The sequence below is a fragment of the Aotus nancymaae genome, unplaced genomic scaffold (assembly GCF_030222135.1).
Source record: "Aotus nancymaae isolate 86718 unplaced genomic scaffold, 86718_ANA_hifiasm-v0.15.2.pri h1tg000014l, whole genome shotgun sequence".
Lineage (NCBI taxonomy): Eukaryota > Metazoa > Chordata > Mammalia > Primates > Aotidae > Aotus > Aotus nancymaae.
Window position 1 is genome coordinate 507,631 of NW_026988425.1, and position 23,304 is coordinate 530,934.

The window sequence follows — 23,304 nt, forward strand, 5'->3', positions numbered from 1 at the left end:
CATGTGAGTGAAGGGCACGAATGTGGACCGTGTGCTGTGCTTGTGAGTGTGTGCACGTGAGCTGAGCGTGAGTGAAGGTGAGTGAAGAGCACAAACGTGGACCGTGTCCTGTGCTTGTGAGCCTGTACACGTGAGCTGAGCGTGAGTGTGCGAAGGTGAGTCCCACTGGCCACGAGTGCAGGTGAGGTCGCACTGCTAGGCTGTGGATTTCCAGCCCGGCTGCGCTGGATGCCTGTGTCTCCTTCTTCTCAAACACAGGACGGACAGAGGACGACGCAGGACAGGTCTCTGAGCGAGCTCAGGACACAGCTGGAGTTGGGCTTGGGTGTCGCTGCTCTGCGTAGCCCTGGTCTCGATGCTGCGAGCCGGGTGGGCTTAGGGTGAGTGCCTTTCCCTGGGGTGGGTGGAGACCCCCATTTCCCTCTCAAGCCCCCTTACTGCACATCGCAGCCTCCTCCCACCCCTACTCCATTTAGAGAAAGCCCAGAGCTCCCTCAGCTGCTCCCCCAGCTCTCCTCTCCGACCGTGGGGTCTCCCCATCTCCTTCTGTCTGGTCCCTTTAGGGCCCACTGAGCCTGCAGTCTAGGGCCCACAGGCTTGAGGATGGAGACTCGGGGACTGGGAGCCTCCCTGGAATGTTCTAGAAAGCTATGGAGGTGCACCTGTTGGAGAGACAGCAAATGGGGAGCCTCTCCCACCCGGATCCTGCCACAGCGACCTGGACCTGTGGGCCTAAAGTGCCGCTCCAGATGTCAACTCGGCCTGAGGGCTGGTGCCCTGTGAGGAACCCTGGATAGAACCTGGGGATGGAGGCCTCTGCTGGTCCTTGGGAGCCGCAGTACTGGGATTAATCATGCGGTCATCAGGATCACAGCTCATCCTGCGATCCAGTGCTGGGATGGGGAGTTGTCATGGTGGGAGCGTGTGCTGGGATGGGGAGTTGTCATGGTGGGAGCGTGTGCTGGGATGGGGAGGGGTCATGGTGGGAGCGTGTGCTGGGATGGGGAGTTGTCATGGTGGGAGCGTGTGCTGGGATGGGGAGGGGTCATGGTGGGAGCCTGTGCTGGGATGGGGAGGGGTCATGGTGGGAGCCTGTGCTGGGATGGGGAGGGGTCATGGTGGGAGCCTGTGCTGGGATGGGGAGGGGTCATGGTGGGAGCGTGTGCTGGGATGGGGAGGGGTCATGGTGGGAGCGTGTGCTGGGATGGGGAGGGGTCATGGTGGGAGCGTGTGCTGGGATGGGGAGGGGTCATGGTGGGAGCGTGTGCTGGGATGGGGAGGGGTCATGGTGGGAGCGTGTGCTGGGATGGGGAGTTGTCATGGTGGGAGCGTGTGCTGGGATGGGGAGTTGTCATGGTGGGAGCGTGTGCTGGGATGGGGAGGGGTCATGGTGGGAGCGTGTGCTGGGATGGGGAGGGGTCATGGTGGGAGCGTGTGCTGGGATGGGGAGGGGTCATGGTGGGAGCGTGTGCTGGGATGGGGAGTTGTCATGGTGGGAGCGTGTGCTGGGATGGGGAGTTGTCATGGTGGGAGCGTGTGCTGGGATGGGGAGGGGTCATGGTGGGAGCGTGTGCTGGGATGGGGAGGGGTCATGGTGGGAGCGTGTGCTGGGATGGGGAGGGGTCATGGTGGGAGCGTGTGCTGGGATGGGGAGGGGTCATGGTGGGAGCCTGTGCTGGGATGGGGAGGGGTCATGGTGGGAGCGTGTGCTGGGATGGGGAGGGGTCATGGTGGGAGCGTGTGCTGGGATGGGGAGGGGTCATGGTGGGAGCGTGTGCTGGGATGGGGAGGGGTCATGGTGGGAGCGTGTGCTGGGATGGGGAGGGGTCATGGTGGGAGCGTGTGCTGGGATGGGGAGTTGTCATGGTGGGAGCGTGTGCTGGGATGGGGAGTTGTCATGGTGGGAGCGTGTGCTGGGATGGGGAGGGGTCATGGTGGGAGCGTGTGCTGGGATGGGGAGGGGTCATGGTGGGAGCGTGTGCTGGGATGGGGAGGGGTCATGGTGGGAGCGTGTGCTGGGATGGGGAGGGGTCATGGTGGGAGCGTGTGCTGGGATGGGGAGGGGTCATGGTGGGAGCGTGTGCTGGGATGGGGAGGGGTCATGGTGGGAGCGTGTGCTGGGATGGGGAGTTGTCATGGTGGGAGCGTGTGCTGGGATGGGGAGTTGTCATGGTGGGAGCGTGTGCTGGGATGGGGAGGGGTCATGGTGGGAGCGTGTGCTGGGATGGGGAGGGGTCATGGTGGGAGCGTGTGCTGGGATGGGGAGGGGTCATGGTGGGAGCGTGTGCTGGGATGGGGAGGGGTCATGGTGGGAGCGTGTGCTGGGATGGGGAGGGGTCATGGTGGGAGCGTGTGCTGGGATGGGGAGGGGTCATGGTGGGAGCGTGTGCTGGGATGGGGAGGGGTCATGGTGGGAGCGTGTGCTGGGATGGGGAGGGGTCATGGTGGGAGCGTGTGCTGGGATGGGGAGGGGTCATGGTGGGAGCGTGTGCTGGGATGGGGAGGGGTCATGGTGGGAGCGTGTGCTGGGATGGGGAGTTGTCATGGTGGGAGCGTGTGCTGGGATGGGGAGGGGTCATGGTGGGAGCGTGTGCTGGGATGGGGAGGGGTCATGGTGGGAGCGTGTGCTGGGATGGGGAGGGGTCATGGTGGGAGCGTGTGCTGGGATGGGGAGGGGCCATGGTGGGAGCGTGTGCTGGGATGGGGAGGGGTCATGGTGGGAGCGTGTGCTGGGATGGGGAGGGGTCATGGTGGGAGCGTGTGCTGGGATGGGGAGTGGTCATGGTGGGAGCGTGTGCTGGGATGGGGAGGGGTCATGGTGGGAGCGTGTGCTGGGATGGGGAGGGGTCATGGTGGGAGCGTGTGCTGGGATGGGGAGGGGTCATGGTGGGAGCCTGTGCTGGGATGGGGAGGGGTCATGGTGGGAGCCTGTGCTGGGATGGGGAGGGGTCATGGTGGGAGCCTGTGCTGGGATGGGGAGGGGTCATGGTGGGAGCCTGTGCTGGGATGGGGAGGGGTCATGGTGGGAGCCTGTGCTGGGATGGGGAGGGGTCATGGTGGGAGCGTGTGCTGGGATGGGGAGGGGTCATGGTGGGAGCGTGTGCTGGGATGGGGAGGGGTCATGGTGGGAGCGTGTGCTGGGATGGGGAGGGGTCATGGTGGGAGCGTGTGCTGGGATGGGGAGGGGTCATGGTGGGAGCGTGTGCTGGGATGGGGAGGGGTCATGGTGGGAGCGTGTGCTGGGATGGGGAGGGGTCATGGTGGGAGCCTGTGCTGGGATGGGGAGGGGTCATGGTGGGAGCCTGTGCTGGGATGGGGAGTTGTCATGGTGGGAGCGTGTGCTGGGATGGGGAGTTGTCATGGTGGGAGCGTGTGCTGGGATGGGGAGGGGTCATGGTGGGAGCGTGTGCTGGGATGGGGAGGGGTCATGGTGGGAGCCTGTGCTGGGATGGGGAGGGGTCATGGTGGGAGCCTGTGCTGGGATGGGGAGGGGTCATGGTGGGAGCCTGTGCTGGGATGGGGAGGGGTCATGGTGGGAGCGTGTGCTGGGATGGGGAGGGGTCATGGTGGGAGCGTGTGCTGGGATGGGGAGGGGTCATGGTGGGAGCGTGTGCTGGGATGGGGAGGGGTCATGGTGGGAGCGTGTGCTGGGATGGGGAGGGGTCATGGTGGGAGCGTGTGCTGGGATGGGGAGGGGTCATGGTGGGAGCGTGTGCTGGGATGGGGAGGGGTCATGGTGGGAGCCTGTGCTGGGATGGGGAGGGGTCATGGTGGGAGCCTGTGCTGGGATGGGGAGGGGTCATGGTGGGAGCCTGTGCTGGGATGGGGAGGGGTCATGGTGGGAGCCTGTGCTGGGATGGGGAGGGGTCATGGTGGGAGCCTGTGCTGGGATGGGGAGGGGTCATGGTGGGAGCGTGTGCTGGGATGGGGAGGGGTCATGGTGGGAGCGTGTGCTGGGATGGGGAGGGGCCATGGTGGGAGCGTGTGCTGGGATGGGGAGGGGTCATGGTGGGAGCGTGTGCTGGGATGGGGAGGGGTCATGGTGGGAGCGTGTGCTGGGATGGGGAGGGGTCATGGTGGGAGCCTCTGCCACAGGCACCTCACCCCCTGCCTCTGCTTTCCCAGCTTCTCCGACGCTCTGCGCTTTCGCAGTCCTCCTCCAGGCTGGAAGGCTGCCACGCCTCCACGGATCTTCACGATGTGGCCAAACAGAGTGACCGCCATGAGAAAGTGGAGACAGACACGATGTTCAGCTGCTGAAGACGGGATAATAAAGTGGGTTTGGTTTCTGATCTAACGTGACCATTAAAATGCTGTTTAGTAAGTGACACGAAAGACTACTTCGTGGCAGAAGCGTGGCAATGCTTAGCATAACCTCATGACTGAATGCGCACAGAGCTGAGGGAACACTGGCGGGACCGTGGGCACGCTGCGGCGGGTTTTCTCAGCAGGGCGGCACCTCTCGTCTGGGCTCCCTTCTGTAGTGTGTATATTTTCCACAGCGAAGCTGCGATACGCTGGTGAGATGAGGCATTGCTTTCAAAGCTCCTGTTGGCACTTCCGTCACATCCCTGTGGCTCTGCCCTGGACCGGCTGCCCACTCAGGTCCTACTCGCCTCTGCCCTGCCCTGTCTGGCCAGTGGGCACCTGCCCAGGAGGAAGGGGCTCAGTGTTATGCCAGAAAAGCCACTGCTGTTGGGCGAGGGCCCATGAGGCCTTCTATCTGCTGTCGTGTCCTTCTGAAGAGCGGGATGCTGTTCGCTCCCTCAGTGCACACCCGGGGCAGTGGCGGGGCTGGGGGTGTGAGGCTCCGCTGTGTCCTGAACCCCTTAACCGTCTTGTAGGAGGGGTCGTGGAGCTGTTTCTGGGTTTGCAAGTTTTGGAAAGCTACCTGACAATCTGCACTCAGGAATGCTGAGTGCTCGGCAGTCCCCATACACGGTGATCAAATACGGCGCTGTGGGTCTCACGGCCTAAGGCTGTGGCAGAGACCAGAAGGGCCATCTGCTCCCACAGCTCTTGAGCCCAACTCAGGGCTCCTCCTGCTGTCCTCCCTGGGTTGTCGGTGGAGACACCCATTCTCCCACAGAGCACTGCCTGAGACAGGCGGGCCACGGTGCCCGGGCTCTTGCTGCACACACTGAGGTCAGCACAGAGGCGCCCTCCAACACCAGCAAGCCCTTGGGTTTGCAGCTTGTCAAATATCAGATGAGGGGAATCCGGCCAAATGTACTCTAACACCAGCGGGTCAAGAGACCGTCCTGGGCTGACCAGATGCAGCCCTGCATCCACCATCTGCTACCGCCCCCCGTAGACCCCCCGCACCCACCATCTGCCACCGCCCCCGTAGACCCCCCGCACCCACCATCTGCCACCGCCCTCCGTAGACCGCCTGCACACACCCCTGCACACATACCCTGTATAAACTCCTGCATACTCCCAATATACACCCCCTGTACGTACTCCCTGCACAGACCCTGTGGCATCCTCTGCACACACCCCTGCACACACCCCCTGTATTAACCCTGGCAGACACACCCTGTATAAACCCCTGCACACTTCCTGTGTACACCCCCTGTACGTCCTCCCTGCACAGACCCTGTGGCATCCTCTGCACACCCCCTGCACACACCCCAGAACAGGCCCAGCACCGTGGCTCATGGCTGGCTGTGCCCTGGAGGGTCTCCCTGCGTTTACCCTGTGAGGTCCTTCCACAGAGCTTTCAAGGAAGACAGAGTTCAGCCTGTTGAGCGGGAAGACTTCAGTCCCGCTCAGGACATCCGCTGTGTCACTGTGTCACTGTGTCACTGTGGCCCAGCACCTGGTGGACGGAGCCCAGAGCCCCAGGGGTGTCCTCTCCCCGCCTTCCTCCTGGTGACTAGGGGCACCCAGATACCATCACTGCAGAGTAGACCAGCTCGCTGGCAACGTCCCTGGTATGTCACTGCCAGGTGTGTACAGGGGTGAACCGCCCACTTAGGATCCTCTGGGTTCCGTCCGCACAGGCCCCGCCCCTTCCCCGCCCGCCGCCGCAAGGCCCCGCCCCTCTCCCCGCCCCACCCGTCGCGCAGGCTCCACCCCGCCCCGCCGCGCAGGCGCCGTGGTGAGCGCTCCGTTTGAAACATGGCGCGGGCTGCCCCGTGGCTGGTGCTGAGTGAGGAAGCGATCCGGTCGAAGAGTGGCCTGGGGCCTCAGCGCAACCTGGGTGCGCCGGCGGACGGGCGGGCGGGGGTGCAAGCGCGAGGGTGGCGGGGGGTGGGTGCCGAGCTTCCCGGGGCGGCTGTGCCCAGGCGAGGACCCCACCCCCCCCGTGCCCAGGCGCAGCCCCCGCGTGCCCAGGCGCAGCCCCCGCGTGCCCACGTGCGGCCCCTGCCCGCGTCCGTGTCCCGGAGTCCGGCTCCTGCCCGCCTGTCGGGTGGTTGTGGCTCGTCACGGGGTTACGTCGCGGAGAAGAGGCAGCCGGCCTTGCTGTCCTGGAGCTGCCCGCCGTCCCGCCGGGGACCCTCTCCTGCTTCTCCTGGGCCCACCCCGTGGTGATGTCGGCCTCGGCCGGTCTCCTTCTTCCTGGCTGCTTTCGCCTGGTGTTGACGTCAGGGTGAAGCTGAGTTTACTGTTGAGAAGTGTTGCCTTCTCTTCTGACATTTAGAAGAGGTTTTGTAGAGTTTGTGCTGATGAGTGTGTGCTTTGAATGTTTCTTGGAATTTTCCAGTGAAACCACATGGGCACGTAAATTTCTGTTTTTGAAGCTTTTAAATGACAAATTCTATATCCGGTTGTTAGGAAACTGTTCATATTATCAGTTCACCTTGAGTCTTGCCTGTGTGTGATTTTGTGGAGTTGGCTCATTTGAGCTGACTTGTCGAGAATGTGTGTAGAGTTGTTCCTGGTGTTCTGTTATGAGCCTGTTGATGTCTGTGTGTGGTCTGCAGGTGTTACTGGGCCGACAGGTTCAGTCAGGTGCTGCAGGGCCACAGGCCAATACACTGAGACATGGGGGTGGGGGACCGGTTTGCAGCAGAGAAACAGTTTAATCCTGGCAGGAACCCAGCAGGGAGGTGGAAGGAGGCCTCAGTCCATCTCCCCAGGGAGATCTGAGCTGCGGTTTTTTTAAGGAACAGAATCGTGAGGGGCTGGAAAATTGGGGTTGTCAGTTGTTGGCGGTAAAGGGCACGGAATCATCGGGATGATTAGATCCTGTGGAAACTGCATTGATCAAGTCCACCTGGAACATTCAACAATATGGATCTAGGATCAGTTACATCCTGTGGAAACTGCATTCTTTGGTGAATCTGTTTGTGGGGTCCTTAGACCAGCTGGCATCAGTCCCCAGGTCCTGAAAGAATATCTCAAATGGAAAACTTAACCTTTTTATAATGTCCACGTTACTATACACAGAGTAGTTAAGGGGAACTGTAACCTCGTGACAGAGTCTGAGTGATCCTAAGGTGCCACAGGGCTCTGAGGAATCCAGTGAGAGGGCAGCTGACCTCGGGATGCCCTGAGCCCCCTTCTTCCCTGCTTGGTGCTGCAGCGTTTCCAGGGATATCCCTCTTCTGTTCCTGATATGGATGATCTGTGTCTTCTTTTTCAGTCTTGCTAGAGGTTTGTTAATGTTACTGATCTTTTCAAAGAACCAACTTTGGGTTTGATCAGTTTTTCTCCAGTGTTTTTCTAGTTTCAAATTTCACTGATTTCTGCTTTTTATTTCCTTTTCTGCTTGCTTTGCATTTATGTTATGCTTTTTCTAGATTCTTGAGGCAAAAATGTAGATCATTGATTTGAGACTTTCTTCTTTTCTAATATAAATAGTGCCACAAATTTCCCCCTAAACACTACTTTCACTGTATTCACAAGTTTTGTTATGTTGTATTTTAATTTTCATCCAGTTCAGAATATTTTAAGAATTTCCCTTGAGACTTCCTCTTTGACCTGTGGATTTTGAAGGAGTATGTTTTTAAGCTTCCGTGCGTTTGGAGATTTTCCTGCTATTTTTCTGTGTGATTCCATTATGGCCAGAACATAATCTGTATGATCTTAATTCTTTTAAATTTGTCAAGATTTGCTTTATGGTCCAGCATCTGGGCTATATTTTTGAATGCCCCAGGTGCACTTGAACGTGTATTCTGTTGTTGAGTGGAGTGTTATGTGAATACATAAATATCAATTAGATCCTGTTGGTTGATGGTATTGTTCAATTCTTCTGTATCCTTGCTGAGAGAGGGGTCTTGAACCCTTCACTATAATTGTAGATTTGTCTATTTCTTTTTTCACTTTATGTGTTTTGAAGCTGTTATTTGTTGAATTACATATCTAGAATTTGTATGTCTTCTTAATGAACTGACCCTTTTAATAGATGTAGTCTTCCTCTTTTTTTTTTTTTTTTTTTTTTTTTTTTTTGAGACAGACTTTTGCTCTTGTTGCCCAGGCTGGAGTGCAGTGGCGTGAAGTGGACTCACTGCAACCTCTGCCTCCTGGGTTCACACGACTCTCCTGCCTCAGCCTCCCTAGTAGCTACGATTACAGGCACCCCGCCACCACACCCAGCTAATGTTTGTATTTTTAGTAGAGACAGGGTTTCACCATGTTGTCCAGGCTACTCTCAAACTCCTGACCTCAGATGATCCACCCGCCTCAGCCTCCCAAAGTGCTGGGATTCCAGGCGGGAGCCACCGTGCCCAGCCCTTGTTCCTCATTTATTCCTGGTAATTTTCTTTGTTGAGACATGTGTCTTGTTTGATATGAGTAGCTGCTGCTGTCCTCTGATTGGTTTTTGCGTGGTGTATCTTTTGCTATCCATTTACTTTGAACTTTTAACCTACTTGTATTTTACATTTGAAATTAGTTTCTTGGTTCATTATTTTTATTCACTCTGCTAATCTCTGTCTTGTAGTAGTGTTTTAGGCCATTTACATTTAATCTAATTGTTAAATATTAGGACTTAAGTGCGCCATTTTATTTTTTAATTGTTTCCTGTGTTTTTTCTTCTGTTTCCCTTTTCCTGCCTCCTGTGACGTAGTCAGATATTTTTAGCATCTCATTTTGGTTTATCTGTTATGTTTTGATGTGTATCTCCTTGTATGGTTTTCATAGTGGGGGCTTCACAAATCACAACATGTGTATGTAATTCAGCACAGTTCACTTTTACAGACACTTTACCGCTTCTGAGCGAAACGTCGAAACCTTACCACCACTTAGTCTCTGTCCTGTCCCCTTTACACTTCAGTGGTCTTAAGCATTTCCTCTGCATACCTCGAGAACCATATTAATCATGTGAGTTTTAAAACTACCTAGCCTTTTAAATAACTCAGGAGGAGACATATTTATCCGCATGCTTACCTGCTCTGTTCTTTGTTCTTCATTCCACCATGTTCCAGGCTTCTTTGGTCTTTACGTTTGAAGAACTTTCTTCAGCGATTGTCTCAGGGCAGGTCTGCTTGTGACCGGCTCTCTTAGTTTTTCTTTATAGTTTTATAGTTTTCATCTGTCATCTCCATTCTGCTATTAAACTGCTCTTGTGATTTTTTGTTACTGTATTTTCTTTGAAATTCTATTTTTCTTCTTTTTATCTTCTGTTTCTTTGCTAAGACTTTTTTGTTTTTTAATTTTTGAATTTTTTAAATAGAGACAGGGTTTCACCATGTTATCCAGGTGGGTCTGGAACTCCTGGCCTCAAGTGATCCCCCTGCTTCTGCCTCCCAAGGTGCTGGGATTACAGGTGTGAGCCAGTGTCTGGCTGTGAGTGGCTGTGAGCTTCTACTTCTTCTTCTTTTTTTTTTTGAGACAGGGTCTCATCTCACTTTGTTGCCCAGGCTGGAGTGCAGTGGTGCAATCTCGGCTCACTGCAACCTCCACCTCCTGGGTTCAAATGATTCTCCTGCCTCAGCCTCCCAAGTAGCTGGGATTACAGGCGTGTGCCAACATGCCCAGCTAATTTTTGTATTTTTAGTAGAGGCGGGGTCTCCCCACGTTGGCCAGACTGGTCTCACTCTTGGCCTCAATTGATCCACCCTCCTTGGCCTCCCAAAGTGCTGGGAATTCAGGCGTGAGCCACTGCGCTTGGCAGCGAGCTTCTACTTCTTGCAGAATACCTCTGTCACAGGAAGCCCAGTCCACGAGTGCCGTGGCACTTCCTGAAGTCTTGAGTGGGGTGGAGAGAGGAGGAGGATGTTTATTCAAAGCGTCGTAAGGTTCAGCACCGACAGAGGCGATATCCAACTCACTCTCCGGAAATTCTAGAAAGCTGGGGGTGAAAAAAATCTCTCCTTTCTCAGACACTGCTGTGACGTCTATGCGGGCTAAGGGGAGAAGAACAGAGGTTTCTCTGGGCCTTGGCATCTTGGGATCCCTTCTCTCATTTTCTAAAAACGGTTTCTCACGCCAGGCTGAGGAGGCCTCCCTTCCCCTGCCCACCTCAGACAGTTCTAGGGAGATAGAGGTTTCACCACTTGGCCGCTAGTCTCAATCAGAACGCTCCTTTTCCTGAGGCCATGCGATGTTCTGGAACCACAGGCCCCCAGTCCCCCATGGGAGCGCAGACGGGCAGGCCGTGCTTGGGCTTCTCACCCACAGCCACTTCTTTGGCCCGACTCTCAGGCAAGCCCTCGTCGCCATCAGGGTCTTATGGGCAGTCTAGACTTGCCAGCGCAGTCCTTGAACTTGGAGAGGGAGGTGGGCTTGGAAATGCCTTGTCCCCGGGGCACGCCGCCGTTGGAGCTGAGCCCCGTGCGCAGAGCTAGGTTGTTTGCAGGCCCCGCTGTGGCACTCTTCGCCGGTGGGAATGGAGAGGCCTCACTGGCCGCCTTTGCCTTTTTCTTCTTTTTGGTTCCAAGCGACACCTGGTCCCTGGTGAGCTCACCTGGCTTCTGCTTCCGGACCGTGTCCGCGCTGGTGGGGTGGTGGCGACTGTAGCCACCTGCTTGGCTTTCTTTTTCAACTTCCTTTTCTTCTGCGCCTCCTCCTCCCCGTGCCAGCGCCGTGGATGGCTGGCTCCCGCAGGGTGTCCCACGCCGACACAGCCGCCTCCCGGCACCCCCGGCACCGCCGCCTCTCCTCCTTGCCGTCCTCAGTGCTGCGGCTGCAGGGCGGGCGCTTCCTTCTCACGGCCTCCAGGGACAGACGTGGAGAAAAGGCGGAAAGCATCGTCCTCTGAAGCGACTTTGTACCTGAGCTTTCGCTGGCTCCTTTGCTGCTTCCGAGGTGGTAGTGAAGCTGCCCAGCAGCGCTCCCAGCCTCTTGGCTTCGCGGGCCCGGAATTCGGGGCTGGCTGAAGCTCGTTGCCCTCTTGCTCGCGTTCATCCGCCTTTGGGGCTCGGTGGGGAGGGTCGCAGCCGGCTGTTTGCAGCGCCTGGGTTTTCACAGGACATCTCTGGCTGCCGTGCGGCGCGGGACTGTCGGGGCAAAGGCAGGAGCACGCGGTCGGCTGCAGTAATCGAGCTGGTGAGAAGCGGGGACTCCAGAGAGACGCACTTTCAGGATGGAGTCAACAGGATCCGCTGAGGGCCGGCCGTTGGCTTCACCGCCCCGTGCGGCCTTCGCTCCGAGCCCCGGGCCGGCTCCTCCGCGTCGCTCCTGCTGCCACGGGCGCCGCCATCTTGAACTAGCGCCGCTGACATTTGTTTTTGGTGTCAAGGGTTTGTAATTGCACACAGAAGTATTTTTATGACAGTCACTTTATAGTCCTTGTTAGACTTGACTTCTGTGTCCTCTTGGTGATGTCTGTTGATTGACTGTTTTCTCATTCAAATTGCCGTTTCTCTGGTTCTCGGTCATTTTGTAAATCGTGTTGTGGACATGCTGGGTGTGACGTCATGAGACTCTGCTTCGTGTTTAAATCCCCTTACTTGACCGGACTCCTCACTCTCGCCTGCTGGGTGCCGCCTCTGCCTGGGCGGTCGTGGGGCTCCTGCGTCATCCATGGCCTCTGGCGCACCCTGCTGGCTGGGAGGGTGAAGGGCACCGCGTCGTTCCAGCCAGGCCAGGCCAGTAGTCAGGGTCCATTCTCACACCCCGGTGCTTGCTGCTGCACGAGGCCAGGTGGATGAAGGGGGTGCGTGTGGGTGCGGGGGGGAGGCTTGCTTGCAGTAGGTTGTGTGTGTGTGTGTGTGTGTGTGTGGTTTGGCTGCAATAGGGGGTGGGTGTGGGTGCGTGGTTTGGTCGCAGTAGGGCTGATGATGTGAAGAGAGCCTATGTGAAGGGGCCTGCAAGGGCCCTCCTGGTCCTTTGACCATGGAGAGCAGGCTGAGGGCTTTGGTCCATTGGTGTGTCTGGGGTGCTCGCTCGTGTGGCACCCGGAGTGGGACGTGTAGTAGACCGGCATAAACAAAACCCCAGAGCCAACCCAGGGACTCAGTGCTGGGTTATTTCTCGAGTGCCGAGGTCCCTGGCCGGTTGGCCGTCTGTTCCCACCTTTCAGTCTCCCGATGCTTGTTTTGTATACTTTCCTCCAGGGTGGTGGGTCTAATATGTGGGAGGAGTAGGATGAAATTTATCTCCTCCATCTTGCCTGGAATCGGAAGAGCTCCAACCCAATTTTGAACTTAATCAAAACATATTCTGGCCGGGCGCAGTGGCTCACGCCTGTAGTCCTTGTACTTTGGAAGGTCAAGGCAGATGGATCACTTTAGGTCAGGAGTTTGAGACCAGCCCGACCAACATGGTGAAACCTGGTCTGTACTAAAAATACAAAAATTAGCTGGATGTGGTGGCAGGCACCTGTAATCCCAGCTACTCAAGAGACTGAGACGGGAGAATCACTTGTACCCGGAAGGTGGAGGTTGCAGTGAGCTGAGATCAAACCACTGCACTCCAGCCTGGGCAACAGAGTGAGACTCTGTCTCCAAAAAAAACCACCAAAAAACAAAAAAAACATATTTTAACATTTAAATTTTCCTGGGAAAGTATTGCTGTATTGACGTATTCAGATCTAACCTTCTTTTTGGCTGTGGAGACTTCCGTCTCATAGTTGACGTTGCTCTAATGGAGGCAGGCACGGTGCACAGAGCTCGCACGGCCCCGCCGAGGTGTGGGGGGAGGACAGAGCAGGCAGGTTTCCCGGCTGGTGCTTTCAGACGGTGATGGCTGCGAGGGGTGACGGAACTGAGCAGCCAGAGTGGAAGCGGGAGGTGAATGAGTGAGGTGTTCCTGGTGAGAGACGGTTTGGGAGGGAGAGGCAGTAAAGGTGGAAGGAAGGGCGTGGGCTTGGAGGTACTGTGGAAATAACAAGCTAAAACCCCAGGGACGGTCCCTGCTCCTCAGTGCTGACATTCCAACTCCGAATGAGTCGCACTGGGTTTCTCGGTGCCTCTTTCAGATGATGAGGGTCCTATATCTAAGAAAAGTTGGAAATACAGAAATGTGTAAGGGGGATAATAGAGGGATTTATTCCACAGTAGGACACGTGTGTTAACGTTTGTCTTTCAGTCTTTTTACGTGTATTGTTAGAGGAAGGAATGTATTGAATGACCCTTGCCAGGCACGGTGGGGAAGGCTTTGTTCAGAGCCATGGAGGCGGGCCTGGGGCCACTGTGCTGGGATTTTGCCGTGGGGGAGAGAGATGGGGCTCAGCTGCAGGTGAGGTGGGGGCCGAGGGCAGTTTATAGTCGAGGATCAGGGTGGGGCAGTGGGTGGAAAATGACTGAGAGCAAACAGGAGGAGCCAGGGGAATTTTAGCTAAACCGACCCAGGGGGCTGTTGCGAAAGACAGGCTGGGGAGCCGGCATCACCTGTGGGACCTGGGGGATGAGGAACCTGATCAGACACTGAGGGTGGGGGTTCTGGCTGCGCTGGACTGGACCTTACAAGGAAGGGACAGAGGGCCTAGGAGGAGATTCAGGAGCTGGAGTAAGGTTCAGTCAAAGCAGGACTGTGTCAGTATCCACTGTATTCCAAACACCAAGGACCTCACTTGTATTGTAATCATTGTTTTCAAAAGAAAAGATTAAAGTCTCATAATTTTTTTGTATTCTTAGCCGAGCTTCGGTCATTGTCTATCCCTGGAACTTACCAAGAGATCACCCACCTGGGACATTCTCTGATGCGTTTAACGGGTCTGAAATCTCTCGATCTCTCACGCAACTCCTTGGTTAGCCTGGAGGTGAGTTTCAGGTCTCTTTCTAAAAAGCAAATTCGTAACCGTCAACATCAGTGGAAAGCACATTTACAGTGGACACGGAGTCTGTTTTGTGACTGTGCTTATACCTGTAAAGTGGACTCTCTGTGTGGTGTTTGGTTGTGTTTGCCGTGGGCTGGATTTCATACACAGCACGTTACATTGTGTTGTAGCCCTCTACTGACGAAGGTTGTGTATTTAAAGGAAATGAAATGAGACCCCAGAGACTTACTAAGTGGCAGCGCAGTGGGTCTGGGGCTGCTGCTGGGCCCCTGGCGGGGTCGCCCTGGTGGGAGACGCCTAGGTGATGGTGAGGGGAGCTGTGCACACCCTGCCCGTGGCCTGATTGGCCTTGACAGGACTGTGGGAGGTGCCTGCCCCGAGCGTGGGGCCTGAACATTATGGAGGCTGTGTCTGACACCAGCTCGGGAGTCTGCTCCAGGTCAGACGTGGGCCGCTGGGCTGCACCCAGCGCTGCCTCATCATTCCCCTTCCCAGGCCTCAGCTTTCTCATCTGCGAAGTGGGACCCTGACGGTTCTCACCCGCTAGGGCGGTGTGTGGATTAAGTGAAATTGTGTGTGTGAATCACTCAGCGTGGTGCACACAGAGGCCTCAGTAGGTACCGGCTGTGCCCAGTCGCGTCACGCTGCGGCACACGGGGCTTCCCTAAACGGTCATCTCACCGCGTGGGGCCCAGAGAACTTCGCAAATGAGAACGTCTCATTTTACCGCTTTTCCTGGTAACGCATGTATTTATTGCAAACGTGTTTATTAGTTGGTTGGTTTAAAGTGTGAACAAATTCAGTGTCTTCCTGTTAACAGGGTATTCAGTACCTGACTGCCCTGGAGAGCCTCAATCTCTACCACAGCTGCATCTCCTCGCTGGCAGAAGTGTTTCGGCCCCACTCCCTGACCGAGCTTGTGGACGTGGACTTGCGGCTGAACCCCGTGGTGAAGGCCGAGTCTGACTACCGCCATTTTGTCGTGCACCTGCTCCCCAGGCTCCGGCGGCCGGGTAGGCGTCAGGCGGGCCTCGCCCGTGCTCGCCCCCGCGGGACTGGTAGTGGCATCTGTGTTCTCAGCGTCACACACTTGATTCCTTCTGGAACAGGGAGTTGATCTTCTACACCGATGGCTTGAGTCCCTGCAGACGCACAGCTCCAGCGGCCCTGTGTCTGTACAGGATGGGGCTGGGAGGAGAGCGGCCTGGGAGGGTGCAGGGCCGTGGCTGTGGGAGTGCAGCCCCGGCCAGGCTGCTCCGTCCTTTTCCGGCACTCTGTGGCGTGGCTGTTGGATGTGGGCACGTCCCTGAACATCTTCCGTCCTAGCCACCGGGCATCACCTCAGGCGCAGCTAAGCAGCAGGGCGCAGGCTGGTTGTCCCCACTTGTAAGCACACAGGATAGGCAGCTCTTTGTCCCCCACACCCTGCCACGGGGACAGGGTCGGGAGGGGATGAGGCGCAGTGACCTTCAGGTCACGATCCTGAAAGAGAAGGTTTCCGTGGCAGTCCTGTAGGCCCTCAGCTGTGCCCAGCAGGGAGGGTCCCTGGGTTGGAGCAGCCGCAGGTCACCTTCCCGCCGGTCTCCTGCCTCTCCGGAGGCGTTGTCGCTGTGAGCACCTGGCGGTGTCTCTGCTGATCCTGCCCTGAGTCACAGCTCCAGTAGAGAGAGCTGGGGCCTCAACCCAGGAGCACACTGACCAGAGTCTGTGGGGGAAGGAGAGGGTGCGGGCCTCTTACCTCAGTCCTCCCGTGTGAAGTGGGGGATACGAATGCTGTGTTGACATGTGGTGGGGAGACCCTAGTTAACATCTGTAAGCTCCCGGGCTGCCCAGCATGGCCATCACTGGCTATTTCTGCTGTTAGGGTCGGACCTATCATGCGCCGCTGTCCAAAACCTGCCCCTCCTTCTGAACCTAGGACATTATCAAAACCAGAATCACAGAGTCCCGACTATCTTGTTAGAAAAAAAGGCCAGCAGAATCAACAGAGGACAGAACCCTTTCCCCACCGTGAGTGCCCTGAACAAGATGCTTCCACGGCTGTGAGGAGCAGTCGGTTCTTTCAGAGGGTTGAGATTGATATGTCAGGTTCAAGTAAATAGCAGCTGAAGGAGGTCCTGCAGTGGAAGCACATCGGCGGGTGATGTGTCTGGCCCCGGGGACTGACTGTCGGGACTGAGGACCCTCCGGGGTTTTGCTGCCCAGCAGATGAACGCCCGGCAGACCTCGCCCTTCAGCCCTGTGACGTCCGCGTGACGTGACGTCAGCGAAGCCGCACGCGGGAGGTGGGAAAGCGGGTGGATGAGCCTCTGAGGGCCTCGGCGAGTGGACTGGGCCCGGCTGTCTGGGGCCATCGTGGAGCGACACGGGGCGACGTCGCCTCGTCACAGGCAGGACCGGAATGTCCTGACCATGATGGGACCACCCACGAGTTTGTAAATGGAATTTTAACACTTTTATTTTATTTTATTTGATACAGAGTCTTACTCTGCCACCCAGGCTGGAGTGCAGTGCGGTGATCTTGGCCCACTGCAACCTCCACCTCCCAGGTTCAAGTATTACTCCTACCTTGGCCTCCCAAGTAGCTGGGACTACAGGCGTGCGCTACCACGCCCAGCTAATTTTTGTAGTTTTAGTAGAGATGGGGTTTTGTCGTGCTGGCCAGACTGGTCTCGAACTCCTGACCTTGAGCGATCCGTCTGCCCTGACCTCCCAAAGTGCTGGGACCACAGGCGTGGGCTGCTGTGCCTGGCCAGATTCTAACATTTTAAACTGCACTGTTTTGCCACTTGGAGAAGTTTCTGGAGATGCTGGAAAGAGCTGTCTGTCAACACCTCCGTTCCCCGTTGGTCACAGTGTAGGTGTAGTGGTGTGGATTGAAATCTGTTTAAAGGAGTCCTCTTGTAAGAATGCCCCAGTCTGCCGCAGTTTGACCATTTTTTAGTAACTAACAATCAAAACAGTTTTTCTCTAACCTTCTGAAAGTGGCTAGAGGAGCTGATGGGAGGCCTGCCTCCCGGTGGGCTTTGCCTTTGCAAGAGCTCAGCTGCACTGGGCACTGGGGCTGGCGAGTGGCGGGACAGGAGCGTCGGGCGGGAGGGCAGCAATTGGGGTGCATTCGCTGCTGTGCAAGGCCTGGGAGGCACTCAGGGTGTCTGTGTGGCCAGAGTGAGACCCAGCTCCCAGCATCACTGTCAGGGAAGACCCTGGCTTTCCCACTCATGCGGCGAGTGCTGGGCACTGCTGCTGGCCTTCCGGAGCCTGACCAGTGTGGATAGAGCTCTGCGCTGCGGCTCTTGGCAGCGAGGAGAGCCTCCTTGGGAGCATGCGTGTCGCTGGCCTCCTGAGAGCCTGGCTGCTGGTCCAACTCTCTTCCCCCTGGGGTGGGGCCGTGGGCGTTAATAATGGACCCCCCAAGACACTCTCTGTTTCCAAACCCAGTTAGGATTTTGCTGTTCAATTATAAGAGGCTTTCAAGGAATAAGTGCCTGTTTTGTAATGTTTATTTGGCTGGTTAGCCAAATAACTCCTTAACAGTTGAGTTTGGCTCTGTTTCAGAAGCTGCAGTCCTTATTATGGGTAATTTTTGGAATCTTCAGTTCTAAATCGTCACCTCTGTCATCCAAGTTTTAGATTCAGAATCTTAGTGTTTTTACAGAAAAGGAACGTGAGGGTCTTCCCGCCTCAGAGGCGCCACGGAGCCGTGGAGCTGCTGGGTCCCAGGGATGGCCTGCTGCCTGAATGGTGCCTCCCGGAGGGGCTCAGTCCTCGGCTATGCGTGGGTCATGGAAAGGCCTTGGTGGTGGAGGAGGCAGATAGCAAGGGCCTGCATGTGGGGTGAAACCAGCGTTTGGGGAGAAGCCAGCGTTTGGGTAGACTGCGCTGGCAGGAGGGGGTGAGCTTGGGGAGAAGGTGAGTTTGCGGTTGGCTTTGGACATGCTGCATTAGAATTTACAGAACAGTCCAGAGAAGTGTTCTTGGAGAACGGGATTTGGAACTGACTTGGGAGCACAGCAAAGTCTTGGTGGACAGTGAGCTGTGTGTTAGTGCGGGGCGGGTGAAGGCGGGGTGGGAGGGTGCGGGGCCGTGGGTAACCCCTCTTCTGGGCACTGAGGAAGGAGAGCTAAGCAGATCTCCCGCACAATGAGTGCCTGAAGAATATCTTAGCTTACAGTGTTATTACTCAGTTACTTCCTTTTATACATAATCTCTTATATATAATCTTACATTAGTTTATAGTTGGAACAGCTAGTGCCTGAGGAATTTCTTACTGCTCAGTTATTTCTTTATATAATCCTGTATATATAGTAATGTGTTAGTTTATAGTCGGAACAATTAGTGCCTGACGAGTATCTTACAGTGTTACTGCTCGGTTATTTCTTTATATAATCCTGTATATATAATCATATATTAGTTTATAGTCGGAACAGCTAGTGCCTGAAGAATATCTTACTGCTGGAAGTGTGGGGAGACTCGGAAGTGGGGCTCTCACAGGCTGGGGCGCCCCTTTCCGTCCCCTCCTCTCTTCCCGCCCCTTCCCAAGGGTGCTGTGGGGCTGCGCAGGGCTCAGGGCTGGGAGCAGGGAGCTTTGCCAGAAACGGAATCGTTGCCTTCACATTGTGACTACGTGAAAGGAACCCTCTGGGATTTTCAAAAGGTTCAGTTCTGTTTTCTTTATGCATTTTACTGAATTTGACTTCCGCATTTTAAGTGTGTTTTCTGTGTCCCCAGAATGATTTGAGACAACATTTAGATACATCTTCGGAAGAGAATAGTGGCTTAAAATCGCTTTTGTTCAGTATGAAAAAGGAGGTGAAAAATGCAGACGCTGCAGCTACCTTAAATCTGCAGCTCGCTGGTAAGTTTGTTTGGTAAGACAACGTTGTGAGATGTCAGTGTTCGGATGTGCCTGCGTAGACCTGTTTAAATTCTTACTGAGAGAGGGAGCAGCCACAGACGCAGTTGGTAAGTGCAGAGCCGAGCCCCTGCCTCTGCCGGAGTTTATGCCACAGACACGTGTCGGGGAGGTCTTGGCGTGGATGTGGCGTGGTGGCCTGTGTGGACGGTGAAGTTGGCTTCATTATATGCTGTGGGAATGTCACTCTGGCTCCTGTCAGCCTGTGTGGACGGTGAAGGTGGCTTCGTTACACGCTGTGGGAGCGTCGCTCTGGCTCCCGTGGGCGCCCTGTGTGGACGGTGAAGGTGGCTTCGTTACACGCTGTGGGAGCGTCGCTCTGGCTCCCGTGGGCGCCCTGTGTGGACGGTGAAGGTGGCTTCGTTACACGCTGTGGGAGCGTCGCTCTGGCTCCCGTGGGCGCCCTGTGTGGACGCTGAAGTCGGCTTCGTTACACGGCGGTTGCTTTGCTTCGTGGCCGTTTCTGGGAACCATCGGTGGGGAGCGAGGGCTTTCTGGACTCTGTCTTTGCTCCTTAAGCTTCCTTCCGGTGTGAATTTTTTCTTTTATTGCTAATTCTTCCCTGAGTTCAGGCATCTCTTTTCTGACGTTTCCATCATCGTTTTTTCATCTCTTCTGTCATTTCCTTTTTGCGTTTTGCTCATTTTGAAGTGGGTTCATTCTGTGGGTTCATTCTGTGGGTGTGGCTTGTCGTGTGATGTTCTTGTGCCCTCTGTAAGACCCTTTGTCTCACAGAGACTGTGGGATTTGGCTTCAGTACTTTCTCCTCCTTTTTACATGAAATTTATTCTGAACTTCAAGGAGGAGGCAGGGTCAGGACAGTGTTCTGACCTCTTGGATTGAGGCCAGGGCAGCCTCCTTCTGGGGATTCTCAGGCCCTGCTCGCTCCTCCACCCTTCTCTGATGCGGTCATCTGCTTGACCCTGACCCTGACCTTGACCCTGACCCTGACCCCACACTGTTCCTCTTGGTGCAGGCTCTGTTCTATGAGGGACCAGGTGGGTCAGCTTGGAGGGATAACAGGGCTGCACCAGCTCTTCCACACCACATGGGGCTCCCTGGCCTCACCATCTTGGGTTGGGGGGCAGGGATGTGGTTCCCTAGTTGGCCCACTGGGTTTCCCAAGGGAGCAAGGACACTTGGGAGCTGTCAGCTACCCACTGCTGACAGCGGCCTCACCCCTGCAGAGGTGGACATGGTGTGTGACATGTGGCTGCTGGGGGTTTGTCCCAGCGCTTGTGTTTGGGGTCCCAAGGCTTCCTTGTTTCTGGGGTGCTGTAGTGTTGTCCCTGGGGTGCTGTAGTGTTGTTTCTGGGGTGCTGTAGTGTTGTCCCTGGGGTGCTGTAGTGTTTCTGGGGTGCTGTAGTGATGTCCCTGGGGTGCTGTAGTGATGTCCCTGGGGTGCTGTAGTGTTTCTGGGGTGCTGTAGTGTTTCTGGGGTGCTGTAGTGATGTCCCTGGGGTGCTGTAGTGACGTCCCTGGGGTGCTGTAGTGATGTCCCTGGGGTGCTGTAGTGTTTCTGGGGTGCTGTAGTGATGTCCCTGGGGTGCTGTAGTGATGTCCCTGGGGTGCTGTAGTGTTTCTGGGGTGCTGTAGTGATGTCCCTGGGGTGCTGTAGTGACGTCCCTGGGGTGCTGTAGTGTTGTCCCTGGGGTGCTGTAGTGTTGTTTCTGGGGTGCCATAGTGTTGTCCCTGGGGTGCTGTAGTGTTTCTGGGGTGCTGTAGTGATGTCCCTGGGGTGCTGTAGTGATGTCCCTGGGGTGCTGTAGTGTTTCTGGGGTGCTGTAGTGTTTCTGGGGTGCTGTAGTGATGTCCCTGGGGTGCTGTAGTGACGTCCCTGGGGTGCTGTAGTGATGTCCCTGGGGTGCTGTAGTGTTTCTGGGGTGCTGTAGTGATGTCCCTGGGGTGCTGTAGTGACGTCCCTGGGGTGCTGTAGTGTTGTCCCTGGGGTGCTGTAGTGTTGTTTCTGGGGTGCCATAGTGTTGTCCCTGGGGTGCTGTAGTGTTTCTGGGGTGCTGTAGTGATGTCCCTGGGGTGCTGTAGTGATGTCCCTGGGGTGCTGTAGTGTTTCTGGGGTGCTGTAGTGTTTCTGGGGTGCTGTAGTGATGTCCCTGGGGTGCTGTAGTGACGTCCCTGGGGTGCTGTAGTGATGTCCCTGGGGTGCTGTAGTGTTTCTGGGGTGCTGTAGTGATGTCCCTGGGGTGCTGTAGTGTTTCTGGGGTGCTGTAGTGATGTCCCTGGGGTGCTGTAGTGATGTCCCTGGGGTGCTGTAGTGTTTCTGGGGTGCTGTAGTGATGTCCCTGGGGTGCTGTAGTGACGTCCCTGGGGTGCTGTAGTGTTGTCCCTGGGGTGCTGTAGTGTTTCTGGGGTGCTGTAGTGATGTCCCTGGGGTGCTGTAGTGTTTCTGGGGTGCTGTAGTGATGTCCCTGGGGTGCTGTAGTGATGTCCCTGGGGTGCTGTAGTGATGTCCCTGGGGTGCTGTAGTGATGTCCCTGGGGTGCTGTAGTGTTGTCTCTGGGGTGCTGTAGTGTTGTCCCTGGGGTGCTGTAGTGACGTCCCTGGGGTGCTGTAGTGACGTCCCTGGGGTGCTGTAGTGTTTCTGGGGTGCTGTAGTGTTGTTTCTGGGGTGCTGTAGTGATGTCCCTGGGGTGCTGTAGTGTTTCTGGGGTGCTGTAGTGATGTCCCTGGGGTGCTGTAGTGTCTCTGGGGTGCTGTAGTGTTGTTTCTGGGGTGCTGTAGTGATGTCCCTGGGGTGCTGTAGTGTTTCTGGGGTGCTGTAGTGATGTCCCTGGGGTGCTGTAGTGTCTCTGGGGTGCTGTAGTGTTGTTTCTGGGGTGCTGTAGTGACGTCCCTGGGGTGCTGTAGTGTTTCTGGGGTGCTGTAGTGTTGTTTCTGGGGTGCTGTAGTGATGTCCCTGGGGTGCTGTAGTGTTTCTGGGGTGCTGTAGTGATGTCCCTGGGGTGCTGTAGTGATGTCCCTGGGGTGCTGTAGTGTTGTTTCTGGGGTGCTGTAGTGATGTCCCTGGGGTGCTGTAGTGTTTCTGGGGTGCTGTAGTGATGTCCCTGGGGTGCTGTAGTGATGTCCCTGGGGTGCTGTAGTGTTGTTTCTGGGGTGCTGTAGTGATGTCCCTGGGGTGCTGTAGTGTTTCTGGGGTGCTGTAGTGTTGTCTCTGGGGTGCTGTAGTGTTATTTCTGGGGTGCTGTAGTGTCCCTGGGGTGCTGTCATGTTGTTTCTAGGTTGCTGTAGCTTACATGGTTTTGCCATCTAAGGACTCTTGGTCTGATCACCATGTGGACTGTGAAATGTCCCAAAATGGTGCCGCCCTGCATTTCCTTCACTCATGCACTCCGTCAACATATACGTCGACGTGGACTCCACATGGCATGGTGTGGTAAGGCCTTCATTAACACTGTGGCTGCTCCTGCAGCGCCTCTGCCTTGTGGGTGAGGAGAGCCTGCTGAAGGTGTCACTGTCACCCTTTGCCTGCCACCTTCCTCCCCCCCCGGCTTTCTCACTGCCTCGGTCACCATGTGGTTCTGTAAGAGTGGGTCTGTATGTGCGTTTATTTGTATCCCATGTGTGGATTTGGGAAGCCACTAAGGAATATCTCTCTTCTCCTCTCGCGTTGGAAATCCAGAAGCAGGCAGGGGTTTGTAGATGGAAACCAGCTGTGTGTTTTGCCGCTGATGGATGCAGAGGCAGAGGGCACTGGGGAGACCTGTGGCCACTGTCGGCCGCTTGGTGCTTTTCCCGAAACCCACGGGCTCTCCCGCGAGGGGCAGAGCATGCTTCCTGGCGGAGGAGAAGCCAGCAGACAGGCCCAGTGGCGGGGCCTCCGGCCGGTGCCGGCTCCCCCTGCCCTCACACGGGTGTGGCTCCATGGGGGCCTGTGGAGGGCAGACCACACAGCTTCAGCCCTGGGAGGGCGGGGGTAGAAACAGCACAGGTGGGGACGTGGCATTCATGCTCACCCTGTCTTTGAGTCTCATTAAAACTGACCTTTTCCCGCTATATTCTTCTTCTGGTAACCGAGATCCAGTTTAAATCTAGAATTGTTTTCATTTTCAAATGTATGGATGAGTTTTACTAAAAAGTAGCACTTTCTTTTCTTTTTCAGGACTTCAAACAAGTGTGACGAGGCTGTGTGGTGAGATTGTGGAGCTGAAGCAGCACGTGGACCACTATGACAAGATCCAGGAGCTCACGCAGATGCTGCAGGAGAGCCACAGGTGCCACCGGGAGGCCTGGCGGGGCCTTGGGAGGAGGCTGAGGCACAGGG

At 56.1% G+C, this 23,304-nt stretch overlaps 1 protein-coding gene and 1 pseudogene across 1 annotated transcript; one reads left to right on the forward strand and one right to left on the reverse strand.

Moving 5' to 3' along the window:
- The first annotated feature begins 6,116 nt into the window (after positions 1-6,116).
- On the forward strand, positions 6,117-23,232 carry CEP72 (centrosomal protein 72). The gene is made up of 5 exons (XM_064375829.1): positions 6,117-6,205; positions 13,968-14,092; positions 14,931-15,123; positions 18,842-18,968; positions 23,143-23,232. Exons 1-4 carry the CDS (start codon positions 6,124-6,126, stop codon positions 18,844-18,846), a joined length of 405 nt encoding a protein of 134 aa, XP_064231899.1. The 5' UTR covers positions 6,117-6,123; the 3' UTR covers positions 18,847-18,968; positions 23,143-23,232.
- Positions 6,438-11,363, reverse strand: LOC105732946 (protein CUSTOS-like; annotated as a pseudogene).
- Positions 23,233-23,304: the final 72 nt, after the last annotated feature.

Coding starts and splice junctions, on each gene's coding strand:
- CEP72 (XM_064375829.1), top strand. CDS start 6,124: ATGGCGCGGGCTGCCCCGTGGCTGGTGCTGAGTGAGGAAGCGATCCGG. Junction 6,206..13,967: donor GGGGCCTCAGCGCAACCTGG/GTGCGCCGGCGG, acceptor TTGTATTCTTAG/CCGAGCTTCGGTCATTGTCT. Junction 14,093..14,930: donor ACTCCTTGGTTAGCCTGGAG/GTGAGTTTCAGG, acceptor TCCTGTTAACAG/GGTATTCAGTACCTGACTGC.